Genomic DNA, 22,302 nt, shown 5'->3' with positions numbered 1-22,302 from the left:
TCAGCTGCTGCATGGAGGAGATCAAGAAATCCAACCTCTCCCATCACTGTGCAACACATGTTACATAGATTAGTATGAGAAGGAACATTGGGAAGAAAATATACATGACAGCAGTAAATAATCTGATTCAATAGCTGAAATGCCCAGGAGAGAGAGGCAAAGATTTCACAAGAATCCTACATTTCTTGACTTTTTTCCAGACAACAGCAAAGCGAATGACAGAAATATTTGATGGATGGACTTCTCCTTTATCTTTGACACACCCACAGACATGGACCAAATTTAGGGATCATTAGAAGAATTGGGAGTGAAAGGCTGCCCTCCACCAATGTCCTTGCCAGCTACTACCCATTAGGTTGGCAACCCTATCCACATTATATTTCATATAATGAACCATATATACAATCTGAATTAGTATAGATGAAGATTAAACTTGTTCTGATAATAAGCAAAGACCTATAATATTAATTTTAGAGCATAAACCCATGTACGTAAATGGGTCTGGCTTTAAACAACAGGTAACAATACCAGTAAATTGTGTGTCCTGGGAGAAATGGTCACTTTTGTTTTGTTTATCAGAAACAAACCCAAGCAACAAAAGAAAAATACTGATAAGGAATAAAATAACATGGCACCTACACAGCATACTTATCTGCCTTTTTGGAACTGCAGCACCTGCAGATGGAAAAGAGGCAGAGAGATACCTTCCAAACAGGCTTGTTTCTCATGATATGGTTTACTTGACTGGGTGGCGATCCACACTGGAAGGTCTAAATGAAGACAGCTCTTCATCTCTTCTAATGATCCAACAAAGAGCACCCAGTCTCTTAACAAGGATAGCCACCTGTGTTATTCGTTACTAGATCAAATCCAGAACTGGTAACTCAGTGTCTCTGTCCCACAGAAATCCTCTTCCCTCCCTCGCTCCCTTCCTCCCTCACTTCCTTCCTCCCTCACTTCCTTCCTTCCTTTAAGTTCATGCATGTAAAATGAATACAAAAGTATAGTCTAGTTAAAACAAAAAGATTACAAACATTAAGAAGCATGAAAGGAAATGTTTATATAAGATAAGACAAAAAAGACTGTAGTTTTACCGATGGTGCAGCATTAAAAACATCATCATGTTGTCACAGTCAAATATACTAATAATATCAACCACCTATACTCAAAAGATGAAAGTAAGTAGGGCTCCAACCCTGGGAAAGTCTGGATCATGACATAGGAGGTCATTCTGACCCTGGCGGCCGGTGACCGCCAGGGTCACCGACCACGGGAGCACCGCCAACAGGCTGGCGGTGCTCCCTCGAGCATTCTGACCGCGGCGGTTCAGCCGCGGTCAGAAACGGAAAGTCGGCGGTCTCCCGCCGACTTTCCGCTGCTCGGGTGAATCCTCCATGGCTGCGGAGCGCGCTCCGCAGCCATGGGGATTCTGACACCCCCTACCGCCATCCTGTTCCTGGCAGGTCTCCCGCCAGGAACAGGATGGCGGTAGGGGGTGCCGCGGGGCCCCTGGGGGCCCCTGCAGTGCCCATGCCCATGGCACTGCAGGGGCCCCCGTAAGAGGGCCCCACTGTGTATTTCAGTGTCTGCAAAGCAGACTCTGAAATACGCGACGGGTGCAACTGCACCCGTCGCACCTTCCCACTACGCCGGCTCCATTCAGAGCCGGCGCCCTCGTGGGAAGGTAGATTTGCCCTGGGCTGGCGGGCGGCCTTTTGGCGGCCGCCCGCCAGCCCAGGGCAAATCTCAAAATACCCTCAGCGGTCTTGTGACCGCGGAGCGGTATTTTGACGGGGGAACATTGGCGGGCGGCCTCCGCCGCCCGCCAATGTTAGAATGACCCCCATAATCTTCTACAGAATGGTTTGGCAGCTTCACCCTTTCTCTGTCATTAAGCCTTTCTTTGAAAGCAAATTCGTAATCCAATGTCTATATGATTTCCTTAGATCCAGGGGCTTGTGAAAGATGGTCTGCCCAATTTATGAGTAGTAGTCATAATGTATCAAAGTCAAGAAATCAGGGCTCCCAAATCACATAATAAACAATCCTCCTATCATATTTTTATTTAACAAGGCATGATAATTTCACCAGATAGAAGACCATAGTAAAAAGAAGCCTAATACGATTTGCTTTTCCACAAATTCCAAGCCCAAACTCTTGGTGTGCGGCACAATGTGGAATACTTGTAGAGACACCCCAAATCTGCTTACAAACCTGATTTTCCTATACCTGCATGCTGCTAAGTCACTATACCGGTGCCATAGGTCAAGACTGGAATACATTTCCTTTTCTAGGTCTCCATTAGAGGAGCATGTGGCTTTCTGTTTATGTTGGAGGCCACATTAATAATAAACCCAACAGATTGAGTGAATTGCTCTTTCCTGATTAAAAGACAAGGGACCCATGAGCCCGAATGGCCAAAAGTTACCCACAACTAAGGGAACTGCTTGATATTTTCTAAGGGTTCCTTGATCGATAGACAGCAGAACTTAAGGTTTTTTTCAGCCACTACAGTTAATGAATGGTTTCTAAACTCAGTAGATCCGTGAAATATGTAAAGGCGTCAATAAATGTTTTAAGGCCATTAAAGCCTCTTGCTATAAGGACTGCATCGCCTTCGTACATTAGAACGTGTACCTGCTTATTTTTATGACTGGCATATCCCTTTCTTTCTTTGCTACGGTTTCCTCAAGACGATTGATGAATATATAACAAAAACAGAATTGTAGCGAACACCCTGCTACACACCAAGGGCCAGACAGAAGAAATTAGTACATTTGTCAGTCTCGCCATATTTAATGGAGGCAAAAAGTTTAAAATGAAGGGCAAACAGAAAATTCACCAGTCCCCTTCCAGGCCGTTGGACTACAGACCGGCCCACAACTTTGATTTATTGACACTATTGAAGGTGCACAAGAGATCCAGAAAGGCTAGGTGTAATGAACTGCTTTTTTGCATGCAACAGATATAAGTCAAGGCATTGCTCTAGATCCCAATCCTGGATCCATACTGAACCTCGGATACATTGTTAGATTCGGAGGTAAAGAGCATTAGCCTTTCAAGAATGACTCTACTAATGATTTTAACCATACAGTTAAAAAGAGAAATAGGATGGTAACGTTGTGGGTTCTGACCATTCCCCTCTTTAAGGACTGGAACGATGATCACCCAGCCTGAGGAAGTCTTGATGTTCAAGTGGCATTTATACAGTTTGCAAGGAATTATAGGTCCATTGTGACCCTATTCGGGCAATGTAATTTTTTAGAAGGACCTTTATTAGTTGTGGTGTTACCCTGCTCCAATAAAAATACTGTATTTTATACGGAAAAGAAGTGACTCCGATCCAAAGGTGTCACTATTACTGGCTAAAGGGCAGTAGATATTTTTTGAATGTACTGTCCACTGATCCGTACCAGTATTCCAGCCCAAGGCCTTCTTTGAGGTTTTTGAAAATGTATTTGAATGTGCTATTTTCTAGAAGATCTGGGTGTCTTTGGTCTTACAGGAGTCCACCAACCTCTCCCACATATCTAGTTGGAGGTCAGTCTTTCCTTCTCCATTACCGTTTTATATTTCCTTGTACAAACTGCAATTTCTTCCCTAGTTCTTGGGGTGGATTTCAGAGTCTCTCTTTACATCCTGTTCCTGCTACTGCACACTGTGTCAAAACAGATGTCCTGGCTATCTTTTAAGGTACCCATAGGTTTAAAAAATATTCTCTTGTATTTTTCTCCAGCCTTACAAAGGTCTCCATAACCAGCAATGACATAAGGTCTAAAGAGAGGCAACAAAATACCAAATCCTGGTTGCTTGCAGTCAAGGTGTGCAGAATATGGCCCCTGTTAGTACATTTCCATTCCTGTCCGCACTTGTTATATTTTGTTGAGATTTTAGTGCAGTTGTCTGCCACTTCTTTCGGTCTTCCCATAACGGCTGCAAGGGTAATGACAAGGGGGCTTTTTGCTGTAAATAGTAGGTTGACTACCTCCTCACAAATATAGTTTGTTAGATTCCTTGAAACAAAGATGTAATCAGTTATAGAGCTACATCTCCTTCCCAGTGAATGTTGTTACATTGGAATCAGAGGTGCTTCTCAGATCTAAAGCATTTCATAGATCACAAGCTAGCAAAGGTTTGTACAAAACATTTTTCTCAAGGTCCTAGATCTAAGCATTTGCCACAGAATCTTCAAGATTAAAAGGACTAAGTAATGTTAATACAGTTGTATTTGTGCCCCCTAACATAGCATTAAAATGTCCTACCAGTAACAAATTTAAATTCTTGCCCACCCTTGTATATCTATTATCCAACTCATCGATAAGGTCAAACAAAAGACAATAGTTATTATTGCCCCCAACAGAAATATCATTATAAAAGTGAATTAAAATCAGACCAAAGTTATGTAACCACTTTAAGAAGAAAAGCTGAATCATCACGCTTTTAGCAGCAATCGGTGAAATGGAGATTACTGTGGCTACCTTCAACCAAGTTGTTAAACTTGCCTTTGCACGGCTGGAGGCAGAAGGAAATGCTTGGACCATATGGCAAATAAATCCATCACAACATAGATCAATAATGGCCACGTTTCTTGTAACAAGACAGTATCAAACAAATTAATACAGTATGCCCAGTTTTCCATGCTTAATTTGGAGGTTACACACGCTGTGTTCTACTTAAAAATGTTAAATCATGGACAATAGATGATATAGGGCTGGAGTCTATTGAGTCGGCAAGCGTTTCGAAAGGCTCCACCTTAATAAGTTACGGCAAAGGCTCAGGCATCTGATTATTAGGTGTAGAAGGGTTATGGTTGGTGACCCAGTCCAAAGTCTGAGAAATAAAAAATGTGATGCGGGGCTCAGGCTCTAACTGTCAGTCATTCTCACTTAGATCAAAAAGTACTGAGAAACGATTGGCAGCTGGAGGCTGGGAAGCAGAATTAGCCAATGAGAGATTAAATGGGTGATGAGGAACTGAAGCCTACATAGTTAGTTTGAGGTGTCTAAAGAAGCCTCCCCAGAGCAAAAGCTTCACCAGTTCTGAATTTAGTGACCATAAACGGGATTGGTGAGCAAGGACTGTATGCGATATGGGAGTATCTAAAATTAACAGTAACACAGTCACTAACAAAATGCTTGTTGAGCCGACCCTGTCCCCCAGTTCTGTGCTGATCTGTCAGGTGCTCATAGGTAGAATTATTAAAAATTAAAGCTTCCCTTTACCCATAAGTGTCTGTGCTCTTACTCAGTAAAGTCTGGTTTGACGCCATATTAGGGGTAGGTGTGGTCAGGGTGTGGGGCCCTTCAGCCGAAATTCCCATCTCTAATTTGGCCATATGGTTTTCATAATTCCTCAGGTTTTCAAAGAGGGGATGAAGGCTGTTTCCAAAAGGGAATTAAACTTGACACCTAGTGTCTCAATGAGGGTGTTGTAATCCCCGCCACATGAGGCTCTAGTATATGTTATGGGTGTGCCGGTTCAGGCCGTTCCTCTATGTCCTTGTACTTTGGCAAACATCCTTGATGCTTTACTGCTGGGCCTGTGCCCACGAAAGCAGGCTCTACAGATGGTACAACGATTGTGGTAGCAGCATTTGAAGGAAACAAAGTTCACAGGGCCCTCCTAAAGGGTCATTGCCAGTGAAATGAACACGTTAATGAACAGGTGCCTCAACTGTAAGTGGGTGTTGCAGAGTTGGCGCAATCAATAACTCCAGTGTATTTTTTGAGACAGAAGGACGGCTCTCTGCAAACTCGATTTTCTTGGAGATGACAACCCATAGCTCCCTCAAAGAAGCCATCTATTGTACGATTTTTGGTAGTGTTGGGCTTATAGGTTCCCACATTTTGTTTTCTCATTGTCACAATATTAAAGTCGAAGAAAGGAGGAACCTACCCAGCCTCTTCTTATTGTTGATCGTTGACAGTTAATATCAAGTTGCAGTTTTGAGGGGATACCAACATCCTGTTTGAGCACCACAGATAAGGGCATGGTCAGGGGCTTAAGTAGCACTTCATAATAGGAGAGTAATTGGGCAACGACTCTCAACCCAAGGTTAGGAATGGTGTGAAAGAAAAAAAAGAGGCAAATAGAACCACTTCAAGAAGAAGACTGTACCTGGGGTGGGTCATGACTCCCAAGAGGGGGGGGAGAGCTGTAGGATGAGTGAAGCAGACGCGCTAAGTAGTAGATACTAGGTGGAAGGTATCCACCTCCTCCACCCTTTCCTCTGTGTCAGAACTGCTTCCTGGAACCTGAAGTCCTCTCCAAAAGTCCAGCACGGCATCTTATTCATAGGTCCATTTTAGACTAGTTTTTGACATTTTGGGACTTCTTATTTGGAGTCTCCTTCCTGCAAACAATAGGTCATTTTAATTTACCATTTTTATAGTGGTAAATGCACTAATTCCATCACAGTCTCTTGCTGTCTCCAAGCACAACTTTGATCTTAATGTGCTGATAAAGGTTTGGCTCCAACTGTATCCTGTTGCTTTGTGAAGATTCTTGAACTTTCAATTCATTACTGATTCCCGAGAGAAACAGCTGAGGAATCTTCTTCAGTAAAGCAACCCTCCCTTCTCCCATCCCGATTTTTGTTGGTACTGCTTAATAATAATGAATGCTTATGAATCTAAGATTCAGTACTGCAGATGAAAATGTTACTTATCTATAACTTTAGTTCATTCCCGATATCTATCGTACATGGATATGCAATCCTCCCTCCTCTGCCTAAGAGTCCATGTTGCATTAATTGCATACTTCCACTATGGAAATTCAAGAGTGTTGTAGCCTCTCGGAGAAGAAGAGTTCAGAGGTTATTCATATCATTGCCTACAGGGCAAATCTTCTAATCAGGTAGATGAGCTCAAAAGCACCAATTTATTAATGTGTTTCTTCCTACTGCTTTGTTTAACATTGTACTAGGATTCCTCTCATGATAATGGAGAATAATGAAATAATTCAATTAGGTATAGGTAAGTACTTTTTTCTTACTGCCTATAGTGTAATATTATGTGTTAGACCCATAGATACATTAACAGTGTCACTTTAGAACTGTAGTCTGGGAGGCTTGTTAAAATATATACACTTATGCTTCAGTCGTCATGGTACGTATGATGGGAATCATGTGTGAGGGTACATTGAAGCTATTTGTTTTCTCTCACTTGCAGATTCACTATTCATTGTCCTCTATATGTCCTCTCTTTTTTTATTCAAGGTCAACACAGATGGGCTGGTGTTGAAAGGCTGGTACAACTGCCTGACTCTGGCTGTTTACGGGTCTGTAGACCGTGTGGTAAAGCATGAGAGAGAATCCCCGCCGCCTCCGCCTCCACCACCACCCCCTCAACAGCAGCAAAATGTCTTAAAAAGAACCTTGAAAAATGGTAATATTTTATATTTTGTGGAAGATCTTTAGTCATGACATTACAAATGTTTTACCTCTACCATATTGCTTGGTTGCTCTTGCGTAAAAGGACATGCAACAATGGAAAAATTGGCTTGTGTGGCTTAGTTGAAAATGTTACTAGTTTGTTTGAAAAATAAGACTACCTGGTTGAGGTGGATCATGTAGCAGCAATAATTTAGTGAAAAAACATACATTCAGAGCCACTTCATTCACTGTAGCGCCCTAAGTAATCAGTTTTGATCATTTGATTCTTATTAACTGTAACATAATAGGAGAACAGAATGTCCTAGACTTGATTTTTTTGTAGATGACCATCTCTAGTCTTCTAAATGGATGGCGGTCTAAATTTTCTCATTGATATTTAAGTGTGTAAGTGAGTGGCTGGAGGCAGCTGAGCTGCAGGACACAGCCACTTTTTAACTGTTTGATAACGTATGTATTCTCCCCAGCACTAGGCGTGCTCATTACCCTTGCATATATGTTGTTTACAATGTGTGTGGCATGTTTGCTTTGTGTGTTAAGTGTTTGGTGTCCTTTGCAGCCACACTAGTTGGAGCACAAGACTGAGGTAGCCCTTCAGGCTGACTTTTGTTTATTGGACTACCTGCATAATGCTTTTCCTCTTCAAGCTCTGTAGCCTGTCTGGGATTGTTGGGAGAATTCATATTACTTTTTTGCCATACCAGTGCTCTGCTTGAAGGAAAGGAGTGATACAGATCAGTTTGGCTTCCTCTGTGTAGGAAGTTGGCTCTGTATGTGCTATTTCAAAGTAAGGAATAGCATGCACAGAGTCCAAGGGTTCCCCTTAGAGGTAAAATAGTGGTAAAAATAGATAATACTAATGCTCTATTTTGTGGTAGTGTGGTCGAGCAGTAGGCTTATCCAAGGAGTAGTGTTAAGCATTTGTTGTACATACTCATAGACAATAAATGAGGTACACACACTCAGAGACAAATCCAGCCAATAGGTTTTGTTATAGAAAAATATCTTTTCTTAGTTTATTTTAAGAACCACAGGTTCAAATTTAACATGTAATATCTTGTTTGAAAGGTATTGCAGGTAAGTACATTAGGAACTTTGAATCATTTCAATTGCATGTATACTTTTCAAGTTATTCACAAATAGCTACTTTAAAAGTGGACACAGTGCAATTTTCACAGTTCCTGGGGGAGGTAAGTTTTTGTTAGTTTTACCAGGTAAGTAAGACACTTACAGGGTTCAGTTCTTGGTCCAAGGTAGCCCACCGTTGGGGGTTCAGAGCAACCCCAAAGTCACCACACCAGCAGCTCAGGGCCGGTCAGGTGCAGAGTTCAAAGTGGTGCCCAAAACGCATAGGCTATAATGGAGAGAAGGGGGTGCCCCGGTTCCGGTCTGCTTGCAGGTAAGTACCCGCGTCTTCGGAGGGCAGACCAGGGGGGTTTTGTAGGGCACCGGGGGGGACACAAGCCCACACAGAAATTTCACCCTCAGCGGCGTGGGGGCGGCCGGGTGCAGTGTTAGAACAAGCGTCGGGTTCGCAATGTAAGTCAATGAGAGATCAAGGGATCTCTTCAGCGCTGCAGGCAGGCAAGGGGGGGCTTCCTCGGGGAAACCTCCACTTGGGCAAGGGAGAGGGACTCCTGGGGGTCACTTCTGCAGTGAAAGTCCGGTCCTTCAGGTCCTGGGGGCTGCGGGTGCAGGGTCTTTTCCAGGCGTCGGGACTTAGGTTTCAGAGAGTCGCGGTCAGGGGAAGCCTCGGGATTCCCTCTGCAGGCGGCGCTGTGGGGGCTCAGGGGGGACAGGTTTTGGTACTCACAGTCGTAGAGTAGTCCGGGGGTCCTCCCTGAGGTGTTGGTTCTCCACCAGCCGAGTCGGGGTCGCCGGGTGCAGTGTTGCAAGTCTCACGCTTCTTGCGGGGAGTTGCAGGGTTCTTTAAAGCTGCTTCTTGAAACAAAGTTGCAGTCTTTTTGGAGCAGGTCCGCTGTCCTCGGGAGTTTCTTGTCGTCGTCGAAGCAGGGCAGTCCTCAGAGGATGCAGAGGTCGCTGGTCCCTTTGGAAGGCGTCGCTGGAGCAGAGTTCTTTGGAAGGCAGGAGACAGGCCGGTGAGTTTCTGGAGCCAAGGCAGTTGTTGTCTTCTGGTCTTCCTCTGCAGGGGTTTTCAGCTAGGCAGTCCTTCTTCTTGTAGTTGCAGGAATCTAATTTTCTAGGGTTCAGGGTAGCCCTTAAATACTAAATTTAAGGGCGTGTTTAGGTCTGGGGGGTTAGTAGCCAATGGCTACTAGCCCTGAGGGTGGGTACACCCTCTTTGTGCCTCCTATCAAGGGGAGGGGGTCACAATCCTAACCCTATTGGGGGAATCCTCCATCTGCAAGATGGAGGATTTCTAAAAGTTAGAGTCACTTCAGCTCAGGACACCTTAGGGGCTGTCCTGACTGGCCAGTGACTCCTCCTTGTTGCTTTCTTTGTTCCCTCCAGCCTTGCCGCCAAAAGTGGGGGCCGTGGCCGGAGGGGGCGGGCAACTCCACTAAGCTGGAGTGCCCTGCTGGGCTGTGACAAAGGGGTGAGCCTTTGAGGCTCACCGCCAGGTGTCACAGCTCCTGCCTGGGGGAGGTGTTTGCATCTCCACCCAGTGCAGGCTTTGTTACTGGCCTCAGAGTGACAAAGGCACTCTCCCCATGGGGCCAGCAACATGTCTCTGGTGTGGCAGGCTGCTGGAACTAGTCAGCCTACACAGACAGTCGGTTAAGTTTCAGGGGGCACCTCTAAGGTGCCCTCTGTGGTGTATTTTACAATAAAATGTACACTGGCATCAGTGTGCATTTATTGTGCTGAGAAGTTTGATACCAAACTTCCCAGTTTTCAGTGTAGCCATTATGGTGCTGTGGAGTTCGTGTTTGACAGACTCCCAGACCATATACTCTTATGGCTACCCTGCACTTACAATGTCTAAGGTTTTGTTTAGACACTGTAGGGGTACCATGCTCATGCACTGGTACCCTCACCTATGGTATAGTGCACCCTGCCTTAGGGCTGTAAGGCCTGCTAGAGGGGTGTCTTACCTATACTGCATAGGCAGTGAGAGGCTGGCATGGCACCCTGAGGGGAGTGCCATGTCGACTTACTCGTTTTGTCCTCACTAGCACACACAAGCTGGCAAGCAGTGTGTCTGTGCTGAGTGAGAGGTCTCCAGGGTGGCATAAGACATGCTGCAGCCCTTAGAGACCTTCCTTGGCATCAGGGCCCTTGGTACTAGAAGTACCAGTTACAAGGGACTTATCTGGATGCCAGGGTCTGCCAATTGTGGATACAAAAGTACAGGTTAGGGAAAGAACACTGGTGCTGGGGCCTGGTTAGCAGGCCTCAGCACACTTTCAATTGTAAACATAGCATCAGCAAAGGCAAAAAGTCAGGGGGCAACCATGCCAAGGAGGCATTTCCTTACACTCTGCAACTCTTGTTTCTATATGCCCGGAGACAGCTTACCCTACTCAGGATGGCTGCACTGTGCCTCCTTAATTACATGCCTCTGAGTCATCCCATTTTGTAGTGAGCTGTCTGGTAACATGAGTGACCCTGGAAAGGGGAATAAAGTGTACCTTTGATCCACCCGTACTGAAGTGGATGCCTTGAAAATATCATGTGAAAGTAGCTCACCTGGAGGGCCACAGCTTCCTACCTTCCTGGGGTACGAACCGGCACTACAGATCCAGTTCCATTTATTTGCTTTGTCATAAAAGGAGCTCTGCATCCTGTCTGAGAACATCTGTGTGTCCAGAACTTTGTAGTGTTGCCCTGTACTCCTGTTCCATGGTACTTGGAAGAAGTCTGAGAATCCCACTCATACAGAGATGTGTAGAAGCCCGAGGAGCCTTTTTGTTTTGTTTAAGATTGTGAACTGACTTGCTGTGGAGATGATGATCAGCCCTGATATGGTAATCTAAAGCAAGACGCAACTAAACAGAAATTAGATCTGCATGGATCAATATTTAAGTGGAAGAGCCTGTCCTCTGAATCTAGTAAGCCTCAGTGGCCAATTGCATGACACAAAGCCCGAGAGCCGGCTGGGACTTCCAAAGAACTGTGCCTGTCTGCGAATCTGCATTGCTTATTGACCCACCTGTCTTTATGATGTCTTTATCACGCTTCCCTCCCCCCTCAGAGGGAACAAATGTTTCTTGCTTGGATTCTAGAACATTGTGTGTCCCCTTTGGGCAAGGTTGATGAACCTGATTCAGGAGACCATCCATATATGATGTAGGGTGCTGGTGATTTTAAAGGTAAGGGCTGGGGTGGGGTCCTAACTCTTACCAGTATTTAGACACTAAATCTGGGACCCACATTATCCAGTGGGTGTAAGTTATATCATTGACTTTGCCACTGAAAGCGTCAACCCAGACCCGACATTCACTGTATGACTGTACATGTGCTTTGCTACCACTGGAGCCCTACTTTGTGTGCAGAGTCCCTTCCAAGCGCCATTCTGTAATGCTGTGGGAACAATGAGATGTTGGACTCACTAGAGCTATAAGTAGTACCACTAACCTGTGGATTGCCCCTATTAAAGAATATCAGATTCCTGCTTGTCTGTTATCTAAGAACTGGTAATTTGATGTTCGCGCGATTATTTTTGAGCAGGTGCCATCATTATCATTTTTGATCAGTTGAGAATCGTAGTTCACAATTAGGTAGTGGATTTATTTATGTATTTATTTTAGGGAGGTTCTCATCTACCTGGGCTGAGGCAAATAGGAGTTGCCTCCCTTGAATGCAGGTGTGTTTATAAACTATGATAAAAGACCAACATATCATAGCTCACTTGACAAATATTTTGACTGGCCCGCCTAGAGTCATTGGAAAACATTCTCCACAGTGAAAATCTCACTGCTAGATTCTTCATGTGTCCAAATAGGATAATATTAGCAACAGAATATGAAATATTTTAATCATCACATCTTTCTACGTAAGTGCCATAAAACTATTTGGAGACTTCCTGGAGGGTACTTTGGCATTGGGTTCATCAACATGTAGTTTGTCTTTTCTTGAAATGCCTTGTAATAAAGTTTGTCACATCTTTGCAAGAGCATTTATCTTAATCTGGTTGAGTTTTGTAAATGGCCAACATGTCCTTTAGTAGTATCAGCTGAGTCTAGGGCCATGTGAATGACAGCAGTTTTGGGAGTATGCATTTCAGGGTTGGTACACTGGTACTTTACTTGGGTGTTTCAGGGTTTGTCAATTCCGGGGTATGGATTGTCTAGCCAGTCATTGCAGGTTTTGACTGGGAAATGGACAAGCTCTCACTTAGTGTGAAATCCTTAAGCATTTTCTAAGTGACTCCATATCTCTGAGTCGGATATCCTCAATTAATTCTAATCTTTGTTCTTAGTCAACCTCTCTGGTCAGATTTAAGGTTAAGGAGTTTACCTAAATGGGATTCTAGATTTTTCATTTGAAGTTGAAAGTAAAAAGTACTGTTTAAAAAGCTGTTTGAATCTGAGACTGAGTGGAAACAAGGGTTGGAATGTGCTGGGCCATCCCAACATTTTCAAGTGAGCAAGATGTGTGTTTTCTGATTTACTCTGTGATGTTTGTTAGCTGATGAAAACAGTGTGTGGTAGTCTCAGGACTCTGAAAATGATCTAATATGTTGGTATACTTTTTATATTGTGCAAAAAAACGGAGAATATTATTTCATGATTGCAGTGACCTAAATACTTTTTTCACTTTTTCTGCAGGTCAGAGTGCTGTGCAGGAAGAAAGTGGAAGAGCTCCAGGAGCACCTGCAGCAGCGACAACAAACGCCTTTCAAAAAACTGTGATAAAAGGTAGACCAATGATTTCATCTGCAGTGGAAAAAGGTTTAGTGCTTAGGACAATAAATGTAGCACTGACTGCAGATGATTTTCATCTAGTGTCTGTTCATTTGACAAACAGTAGATACTTAAAAACCTGTTACTACACACATCATACTTTACATTCCCATTTTTTTAAAGCGTTTTTGACTGGTTTAGTTAGTTTTTCATCACTTTTCACTCCCATAGACACCCTATTTCTGACAGAAACCCAAGTCAGTTTAATTACAGTTTTTTTTTGCTTAGAGGAGGTGTTTTTACTTTATGGTACTGGAGTTAATAGGTGAAGTAAATTATTTTGAGGGAGGCCCATGATTTTCATGTGTAGCAATGTTTCTTATGGTACTGGTGCTAGCAAGGGAAGTAAATGAAGACTACAGCTTTGGAAGAAAACCTATTGTAAAGAAATGGCTCCCTGTTGCAGTTACCCCCCACTTTTTGCCTGATACTGATGCTGACTTGACTGAGAAGTGTGCTGGGACCCTGCTAACCAGGCCCCAGCACCAGTGTTTTTTCACCTAAAATGTACCATTGTTTCCACAATTGGCACAACCCTGGCACCTAGGTAAGTCCCTTGTAACTGGTACCCCTGGTACCAATGGCCCTGATGCCAGGGAAGGTCTCTAAGGGCTGCAGCATGTCGTATGCCACCCTGGGGACACCTCACTCAGCACAGACACACTGCTTGCCAGCTTGTGTGTGCTGGTGGGGAGAAAATGACTAAGTCAACATGGCACTCCCCTCAGGGTGCCATGCCAACCTCACACTGCTTGTGGCATAGGTAAGTCACCCCTCTAGCAGGCCTTAAAGCCCTAAGGCAGGGTGCACTATACCACAGGTGAGGGCATAGGTGCATGAGCACTATGCCCCTACAGTGTCTAAGCAAAACCTTAGACATTGTAAGTGCAGGGTAGCCATAAGAGTATATGGTCTGGGAGTCTGTCAAAAATGAACTCCACAGCCCCATAATGGCTACACTGAATACTGGGAAGTTTGGTACCAAACTTCTCAGAATAATAAACCCGCACTGATGCCAGTGTTGGATTTATTAAAAAATGCACACAGAGGGCATCATAGAGATGCCACCTGTATTTTACCCAATTGTTCAGTGCAGGACTGACTGGTCTGTGCCAGCCTGCTGCTGAGAGACGAGTCTCTGACCCCATGCGGTGAGAGCCTTTGTGCTCTCTGAGGACAGAAACAAAGCCTGCTCTGGGTGGAGGTGCTTCACACCTCCCCCCCTGCAGGAACTGTAACACCTAGCAGTGAGCTTCAAAGGCTCAAGCTTCGTGTTACAATGCCCCAGGGCACTCCAGCTAGTGGAGATGCCCACCCCCTGGACACAGCCCCCACTTTTGGCAGCAAGTCCAGGAGAGATAATGAGAAAAACAAGGAGGAGTCACTGGCCGCTCAGGAAAGCCCCTAAGGTGTCCTGAGCTGAGGTGACTCTGACTTTTAGAAATCCTCCATCTTGCAGATGGAGGATTCTCCCAATAGGGATAGGAATGTGATCCCCTCCCCTTAGGAGGAGGCACAAAGAGGGTGTAGCCACCCTGAAGGACAGTAGCCATTGGCTACTGCCCTCCCAGACCTAAACACACCCCTAAATTCTGTATTTAGGGGCTCCCCAGAACCTAGGAACTCCGATTCCTGCAACCTAAGAAGAAGAGGACTGCTGAGCTGAAAAACCCTGCAGAGAAGGCGGAGACACCAACTGCTTTGGCCCCAGCCCTACCGGCCTGTCTCCCCCTTTCGGAAGAAAACTGCTCCAGCGACGCGTTCCCCGGGACCAGTGACCTCTGAATCCTCAGAGGACTGCCCTGCTCTAAAAGGACCAAGAAACTCCCGAGAACAGCGGCCCTGTTCAACAAAGACTGCAACTTTGTTTCCAGAGGAGCAACTTTAAAGACCCCTGCAATCCCCGCCAGAAGCGTGAGACTTGCAACACTACACCTGGCGACCCCGACTCGACTGGTGAAGAACCAACACCTCAGGGAGGACCCCCCGGCGACTCCAAGACTGTGAGTAACCAAAGTTGTCCCCAATGAACCCCCACAGCGACTCCTGCAGAGGGAATCCCGAGGCTCCCCCTGACCGCGACTGCCTTACTCTAAGATCCCGACGCCTGGAAAAGACCCTGCACCCGCAGCCCCCAGGACCTGAAGGATCGGAACCCCAGTGCGGGAGTGCCCCCCAGGAGGCCCTCTCCCTTGCCCAGGTGGTGGCTACCCCGAGGAGCCCCCCCTTGCCTGCCTGCACCGCTGAAGAGACCCCTTGGTCTCCCATTGATTCCTATTACAAACCCGACGCTTGTTTGCACACTGCACCCGGCCGCCCCCGCGCTGCTGAATGTGTACTTTCTGTGCTGGCTTGTGTCCCCCCCGGTGCCCTACAAAACCCCCCTGGTCTGCCCTCCGAAGACGCGGGTACTTACCTGCTGGCAGACTGGAACCGGGGCACCCCCTTCTCCATTGAAGCCTATGTGTTTTGGGCACCACTTTGAACTCTGCACTTGACCGGCCCTGAGCTGCTGGTGTGGTAACTTTGGGGTTGCTCTGAACCCCCAACGGTGGGCTACCTTGGACCCCAATTTGAACCCCGTAGGTGGTTTACTTACCTACAAGAACTAACATTAACTTACCTCCCCCAGGAACTGTGAAAATTGCACTAAGTGTCTAGTTTAAAAATAGCTATATGTGTTTTATGTGAAAAGTATATATGCTACTGTGATTATTCAAAGTTCCTAAAGTACTTACCTGCAATACCTTTCAAATGAGATATTACATGTGAAATGTGAACCTGTGGTTCTTAAAATAAACTAAGAAAAGATATTTTTCTATACAAAACCTATTGGCCTGGAATTGTCTCTGAGTGTGTGTTCCTCATTTATTGCCTGTGTGTATGTACAACAAATGCTTAACACTAATCCTTTGATAAGCCTACTGCTCGACCACACTACCACAAAATAGAGCATTAGTATTATCTCTTTTTGCCACTATCTTACCTCTAAGGGGAACCCTTGGACTCTGTGCATACTATTCTTTACTTTGAAATAGTGCATACAGAGCCAACTTCCTACACCTATGAAAACAACTCTCGTTCTCAAGACATCACATCAGATGAGACAAACAAAGACATTAAGAGATTATGAAGTAACTAGACTATGAACATCAAGGGGTCGTGATGTCAAAAGGAACATCAGCATGGACCATTGCATCGGAAATCATTGCGTCAAAAGGCATGTCAAGGGAGGTAAGGATTCCAGAGTGCTGCCATGATGCTAGATGACTTAGATGCTAGAAGCTCACAATATAGAAATGACAGCGCATGACCTCATAAAAGCTGGAAAAGTCACAAAGAACCTTAACTTCTGCTAGAGGCTTCTAACCATAGATTCATCACCTTGGAATGTTCTCCAGGTGTCCGACTGGAAAATCTTGAGCAGCACTGGTTGCTCCAGTAGGTGGTATCGGTCGGCCCCATGTTGACGTCGGAAGTGACGTCTCAGTGCCCATTGAGGTGACACTGACTCCTGTTCCTTTCTTTTTCCACCACCAGCGAGGATCTGGAGGACTACCACAGTCATTTTTGGCAACTCTTTTTGACATTTTGGCCTATCTTTTGTTGAACTTTGCTCCCAGTATGCTAGGGACATATCTCCCAAACAACCCATGGAGTTTGAAAACCATGTGGAGGATATCACCGAACTATGTATTTCTCTGACCCACACTTGATTTACCTGAGGTTGAGCCACGGCCCCAAAAACCTGCTCTAAGTGCAAGCCAAGGAATTTGAAAGCTATTCTCCAGGGGGCCTTGGAGGTCCTCGAGGCATGACAGAAGGCGGTTGTGCACTGATCCCAGTCTCTCTCCTGTGGGAGATTGCAAGGCCGTTCCCGCGGATGATCGCCTCCTCTGTCCAAGACAAGGTAAGCCCAAGAAGCAGAAGTCAAAGTGTTTTTCAGTTTTACTGTCCAAACACTGTGCTTCTACGCCCCGCACTCCACTTGCGGAACCAGTATCTGATCTCACTCCAAGCTACCCCAAGTACACTGGAACCGGAGCAATGCCAGCCAAACTTGAAGCATTTTATGATGCCATGCGCTCCATCTTTGAGCCAGCCACTCCCTTAGGAATGCCATCAGGCTCCATGGGGCCGAGAGGTGCCCCTGCTACATTACTGCTGGCGGGTTTGCCCCCAATGCCAGCCATTTACTCTGGATCCATCCCTGTATCTGGACTGATGCCATCACAGGTGCCTCCTTCCACCCCAGCGCCTTCCATGCCTGCTCCATTTCTGATGCCTGTGGCACTGCTTGCAATGAGCCCATCGCTGTTCCCAACTCTGACCCTGTGCTGACCGAACGCTGTCCGGCATTGATGCGGGCCCCTGTCCTGGCCTAACCTACTCGACTTACCACTCCTGATTCAACTCTTCCTTCCTGAAGGGAGAGATGTGGAGGAAGGGGTTGGTCCTCTAGGGGAGGACCTTGAGCCAGCGGAAAACTGGTATGAGGCACTGGGTGATGCCAGTGGGCTGGGCACCTCACCGGACTCGGTTATTCTTTTTTTTCCAAGCCCCCTGTCTGAGGAATGCACAGTCTTATCAACCATAATGCGCAAGGCAGCAGTGGTCCTTGACCTTCAGCTGCTTGTTGTTGAAATCAAGACCAGTGTCTTGATGTGGTGCTTCACCCAGGAGCTGGTTACGCTGAACTACTGCTGCTCTTTAACAAAGCTCTTGCTGAAATTCTCCTGGGGGCCTAGACCAAACCTAGTATAGGGGCTCCGGTGCATTGCATGTTTGCCCAACGCCATCAGATTGGACCAGGAGATCGAGTATTCCTCTCCCAACACTCCTCCCCTGAGAAATTCCCTCAGGTTGTGCAGGCTTCATCATCAAAGATCAACCCAACTTTGTTCCCTTCCACCCCACCGGACAGGGAATCCAAGAGGCTGGACACATTTGCAAAGTGTATTTTCTCTTCCACCAGGCTAGCTTGTGAACACCACATGCCCTCTGATAGTTTTTGTTTTGTTTTTAATGTTTATTATTTTTATTAAACTTGTTGTTCTGTGCAATACATTGGAAACAAATACATTCACAGAATATGAACCTAGGTCAGAAGTGAGAGCTTGCAGAGTCGAAACTGTGTCATTGTAGAAAACCAAATCCTGCAAATGGACCCTATTAAAAATTATGCATTTCTAACGCTCCCTCAGCGAAACCCCAATAAAAGACTTATACCCAACCAATCCAGCCCCCAACACCCATCATCTAGTATTCCCTCGCCTCTATATGTACTCCAGTGTGACCATATCTTGTTGAATTTCAGTGGGCACCCCCTACTCTGATAGATAATCCGTTCTACATGATGGCATCAATCCATGTTTTCCTTACAGGCGGAAACGTCCTGTGACCTAGATGCTCCCCAGGCCTGTGCTATCTCTTTTGGTTTGGCTGATATTCTTATCTGTTATGGGACTTACTGGATGGTTGGGATGGAGTGAAGTTCCCATATGGTGTGGGCTGAATACCACAGACTCCATAGGCAGAGCCATGGCTTCAATGGTGGCGCTGCATCACTTTGTTTGGTTGCCATCGGCTTGGTTCTTGTGGGGTGTCCAAGTGTTCCTGATCGGCATGTCCTCCAGTAGCTCCTGCCTTTTTGACGACAAAGCTGGCATGGCGCTCAAGCAATTTCGGGAGAGCCGGTCACTGCCGGTACTCTCGGACCTTCCTTATCTGCTGGTAGCAGCAGTAGTCCATTGCTAGGGCACAAATGGGCGTCCGTGGTATCATCTGTCCCCACCAGCTCCGTCCTTACGTGGGTGGGGTTGCGTGTCCCAAACCGAATGCAGGAGCCAAACCTAGCATGCTGTCCAGTCCCCCCACACCTCCAGCTGTTGCAGCCTCGAGTCCTTTTTAGTGCACACTCTGACCAGCACAGCCATTCTGTTGTTGGCACTCTCACTAAAATTGTTTTAACCTTTTGCGCTGATTCTTATAAAGTTTTGGGAGAATACTGAATAGACACTTAGCTTACTGCTCTCCGGTCTGTTGCAGCACTCTGCTGTTTGATGCAGAGAGAGCTTGTTGTGCAAGGCAGCACTACCTTTGGGGCAATTAGTCCACTGCCACCTTGGTTAGGTCGACGGTCTAGGCATTTAGCTTTATTCTAAAACACTTATAAAAACTGAAGCAGAGCGCAGTCATGCAGCGGGCGAGCCACTGCCAGGATGACACCTGTTGCATATACCCTTCCCTTTTTTTTTTACCAGAGATCTCACTATCATGGCAAGCCATACGGCAAGGTATTACTCTTTTTTTTTCAGAGATATATCAAATACAGGTGAACCTCATCACTTCTAACAGTTCATTTTGGTGCTGTAGGCAGTGTTTCCCACTCTGTAGGGTCCGACTGCCTGCAAGAAATGTAGATTCACCCATTCTATACTAGGGGCTAGTGATATGTTCGCTTTCTCTCCCGTCTCCTGTGACTCAGCAAAGGTAATACCTTCTGAGGTTTTTGAAACAGGATACAGAGACCACTTCCTCCACCTATAGCAGTTTTTGTCCAGGAGATTGATGGACTTTATTGTAATGTCAGGTCCATAGTCCAACATTCAACAGCAATATGTGACCTTATTACAATTCTTTACCCCAAGATATACTTTTTCACTAAGACCTGGCTAAATGCTGTAGCACTCCGCTGTATTCCAATGCCATACAAGAAAACTATTATCTGGTTAAACTAGATAGAGAGGAGAGACCTGTAGGTGGTGTGGGCATCGCCTTTCATGTTTCTCCAAATGTAGACACCTTGCTCACTGATTGGGTTTAGATCTGTATATTTTAAAATTTCAATTTCCCCTACTGACTGCTGGGGAGGGAGGCCCTGGTATACCGCCCAACTAGAGCAGCAACATTTTTTAGCAATGCATTAATTGACTATATTGCACCTCATATCCTGTCTGCTATTAAGTTTCTATTCCTGGGTGATTTCAATTTCCATGAGAGAACACTGAGAACTCAAGTGTGGCCCAACTCCTAGCAGACATGGAGATGCTGGGGCTTAAACAAGTAGCGACAGGACCCACACGAGGCAGGGCACACCCTCAACTTTATTTTTACTAAATCTATGGAAATAACAAGTGAATCCCCATTTCCTATCATACGGTCAGACCATTATGTAATTAAATTTAATATCCCACGTAATAAAGCGCCTACCAAGCCCAGTAAAGAGGCTTAGCAGACCAAGACATCAACGGAAGACTGTTTAACCCACTTCTTTTTCCAAATCTTAATGTGTATCATAACCACCTCAGATACTGATATTAAAGCTGCTTTAGTTGCCTAACATGACTCCCTTGAGCTAGCATTTGACCAAATCATTCCTTTCAAAAAACATTTCTTCCACTTCATCTAGAAGCCAAGTTTCCTGGTACACAGATAACTTTCGCTTGGAAACATCTAAATGCAAACTGCTCAAATGAAGGTGGCGCTCAACTAAATCCACTGTTGATGAAGAAGCCTGCAGGTCGCTGCTGTACAGTTAGTATAAGATTAAAGCAGCTCGCAAGTCTTAAATAACCACAACAAATGACCTGGCTGGAAATTCCTCAAAGGATCTTTACAAAGCTCTGAGCAATTTTGTAAACCTTCGAGTCAGTATTCGTACTAATCCGGCCTCACAAAATGTGCAACTACCTATCTGACTTTTTTTATAGAAAAAAATAACATCATTTATAGGAATTTTCCATTCAACCAGGAACTGCAGGGGATAGAACCTGATTTTAGCCGGTCACCCCGATGCCATCAATGTCCTGGATAAACCTGAGCGATGCTCTTGGAGCAGGGGCAGGAGATGTTGGGCCATTGCTAAATCAGGCTCCCCTCTGGATCTGTGCCCCCTAGGATAACGTCCTGCTTAGCCAATCCCATTTCTTCATTCAGTAGTGGCATTCCACAGCCTCTCTATAGCTTCAGCCACATGTCTGACCTAGTGGAAGTGCGCCCAAGTAGGTCCTGTTCACAAAAAGCCCTCTGCCAATCCTAAGATCCCTTCGCCCTACTGACTGATCTTGCTGCTCCCTCTGATAGGAAAAATTCTAGAAAGTCACATCAATAAACAACTGGCAACCTTCCTAGAAGAACACAAGATCCTAGACCCTTCACAAGCTGGTTTCAAAGCGCCAAATAGCACAGAGACCACACTAGTGGCAGTCATTAATACTATCAGACTGTCACTTGATGCAGGCACGCTGGTCATGTTGCTACTACTGGACTTATCCACGACTTTTGGTATGGTCTCTCACTCAGTTTTTATGTGCAGACTGCAGGAGTATACAGCAGAGCACTACATTGGCTCATGGATTTTCTTGACAGTTGAAACCAAACCATCTGTCTTGGCTCCTTTAAATCGAGAACGGTGTTGATCAACAAGGAGTCCCCCAGGGTTCATGTCTGAGCCCAACACATTTTAACATCTGCGCAGCACCTCCAGCACGAATTGTGAGATTATGTGGTTTTGCGATCGTATCATATGCTGACGACTCCCAACTTCTCATCTCTTTCGGGTCTGATCCAGTGAAAGTGAAATCTCAGTTTGAAAGCTGCATGAGGGAAATCGCTGATTGGATGACTAAAAACTGCCTCCAACTAAATGATGAAAAAACTGAGGTTGTGCTGTTCGGCAAAGAACAGGAGCTCTGGTTGACTGATTGGTGGCCAGCAAAATTTGGTCCAGCCTCTTCCCCAAAACAGGTTGTCAACAATCTTGGTATGAAATTTGACTAAACATTATCCATGAAAGATCAAGTCCACACAATCTGTGGTTTCTGCTTTGCCATAATGTGCTTCCTAAGAATTTGTTTTCCCATGGCTTCCATCCACCTTATGAGAATATTTAGTCCAGGATGTAATCATGAGACACTTAGACTACCGGAATGCAGTGTTAATAGTAGCTAATGTCACTCCGCTGTCCAAACTGCAAGTTGTGCTGAATATGGCTGTGGAGCTAATTTGTAACCTTCAACCACATTCTTCTTCTGCACCTATTTT

At 45.4% G+C, this 22,302-nt stretch overlaps 1 protein-coding gene across 2 annotated transcripts in view; it reads left to right on the top strand.

The window, feature by feature from the left end:
• The window catches only part of VIRMA (vir like m6A methyltransferase associated), a 627,318-nt gene that overhangs the window by 63,331 nt on the left and 541,685 nt on the right, over positions 1-22,302 (top strand). For both annotated transcript variants that reach the window (XM_069220484.1, XM_069220485.1), the window contains exons 5-6: positions 7,217-7,385; positions 13,123-13,212. In XM_069220484.1, the coding sequence (XP_069076585.1) occupies positions 7,217-7,385; positions 13,123-13,212 (259 nt within the window). The remainder of the gene's footprint in view (positions 1-7,216; positions 7,386-13,122; positions 13,213-22,302) is intronic.

The sequence above is a fragment of the Pleurodeles waltl genome, chromosome 2_2 (genome assembly GCF_031143425.1).
Source record: "Pleurodeles waltl isolate 20211129_DDA chromosome 2_2, aPleWal1.hap1.20221129, whole genome shotgun sequence".
Taxonomy (NCBI): Eukaryota; Metazoa; Chordata; class Amphibia; order Caudata; family Salamandridae; genus Pleurodeles; species Pleurodeles waltl.
The sequence above is the reverse complement of the archived record's forward strand: the minus strand, read 5'-3'. Positions and strand labels throughout refer to the sequence as shown.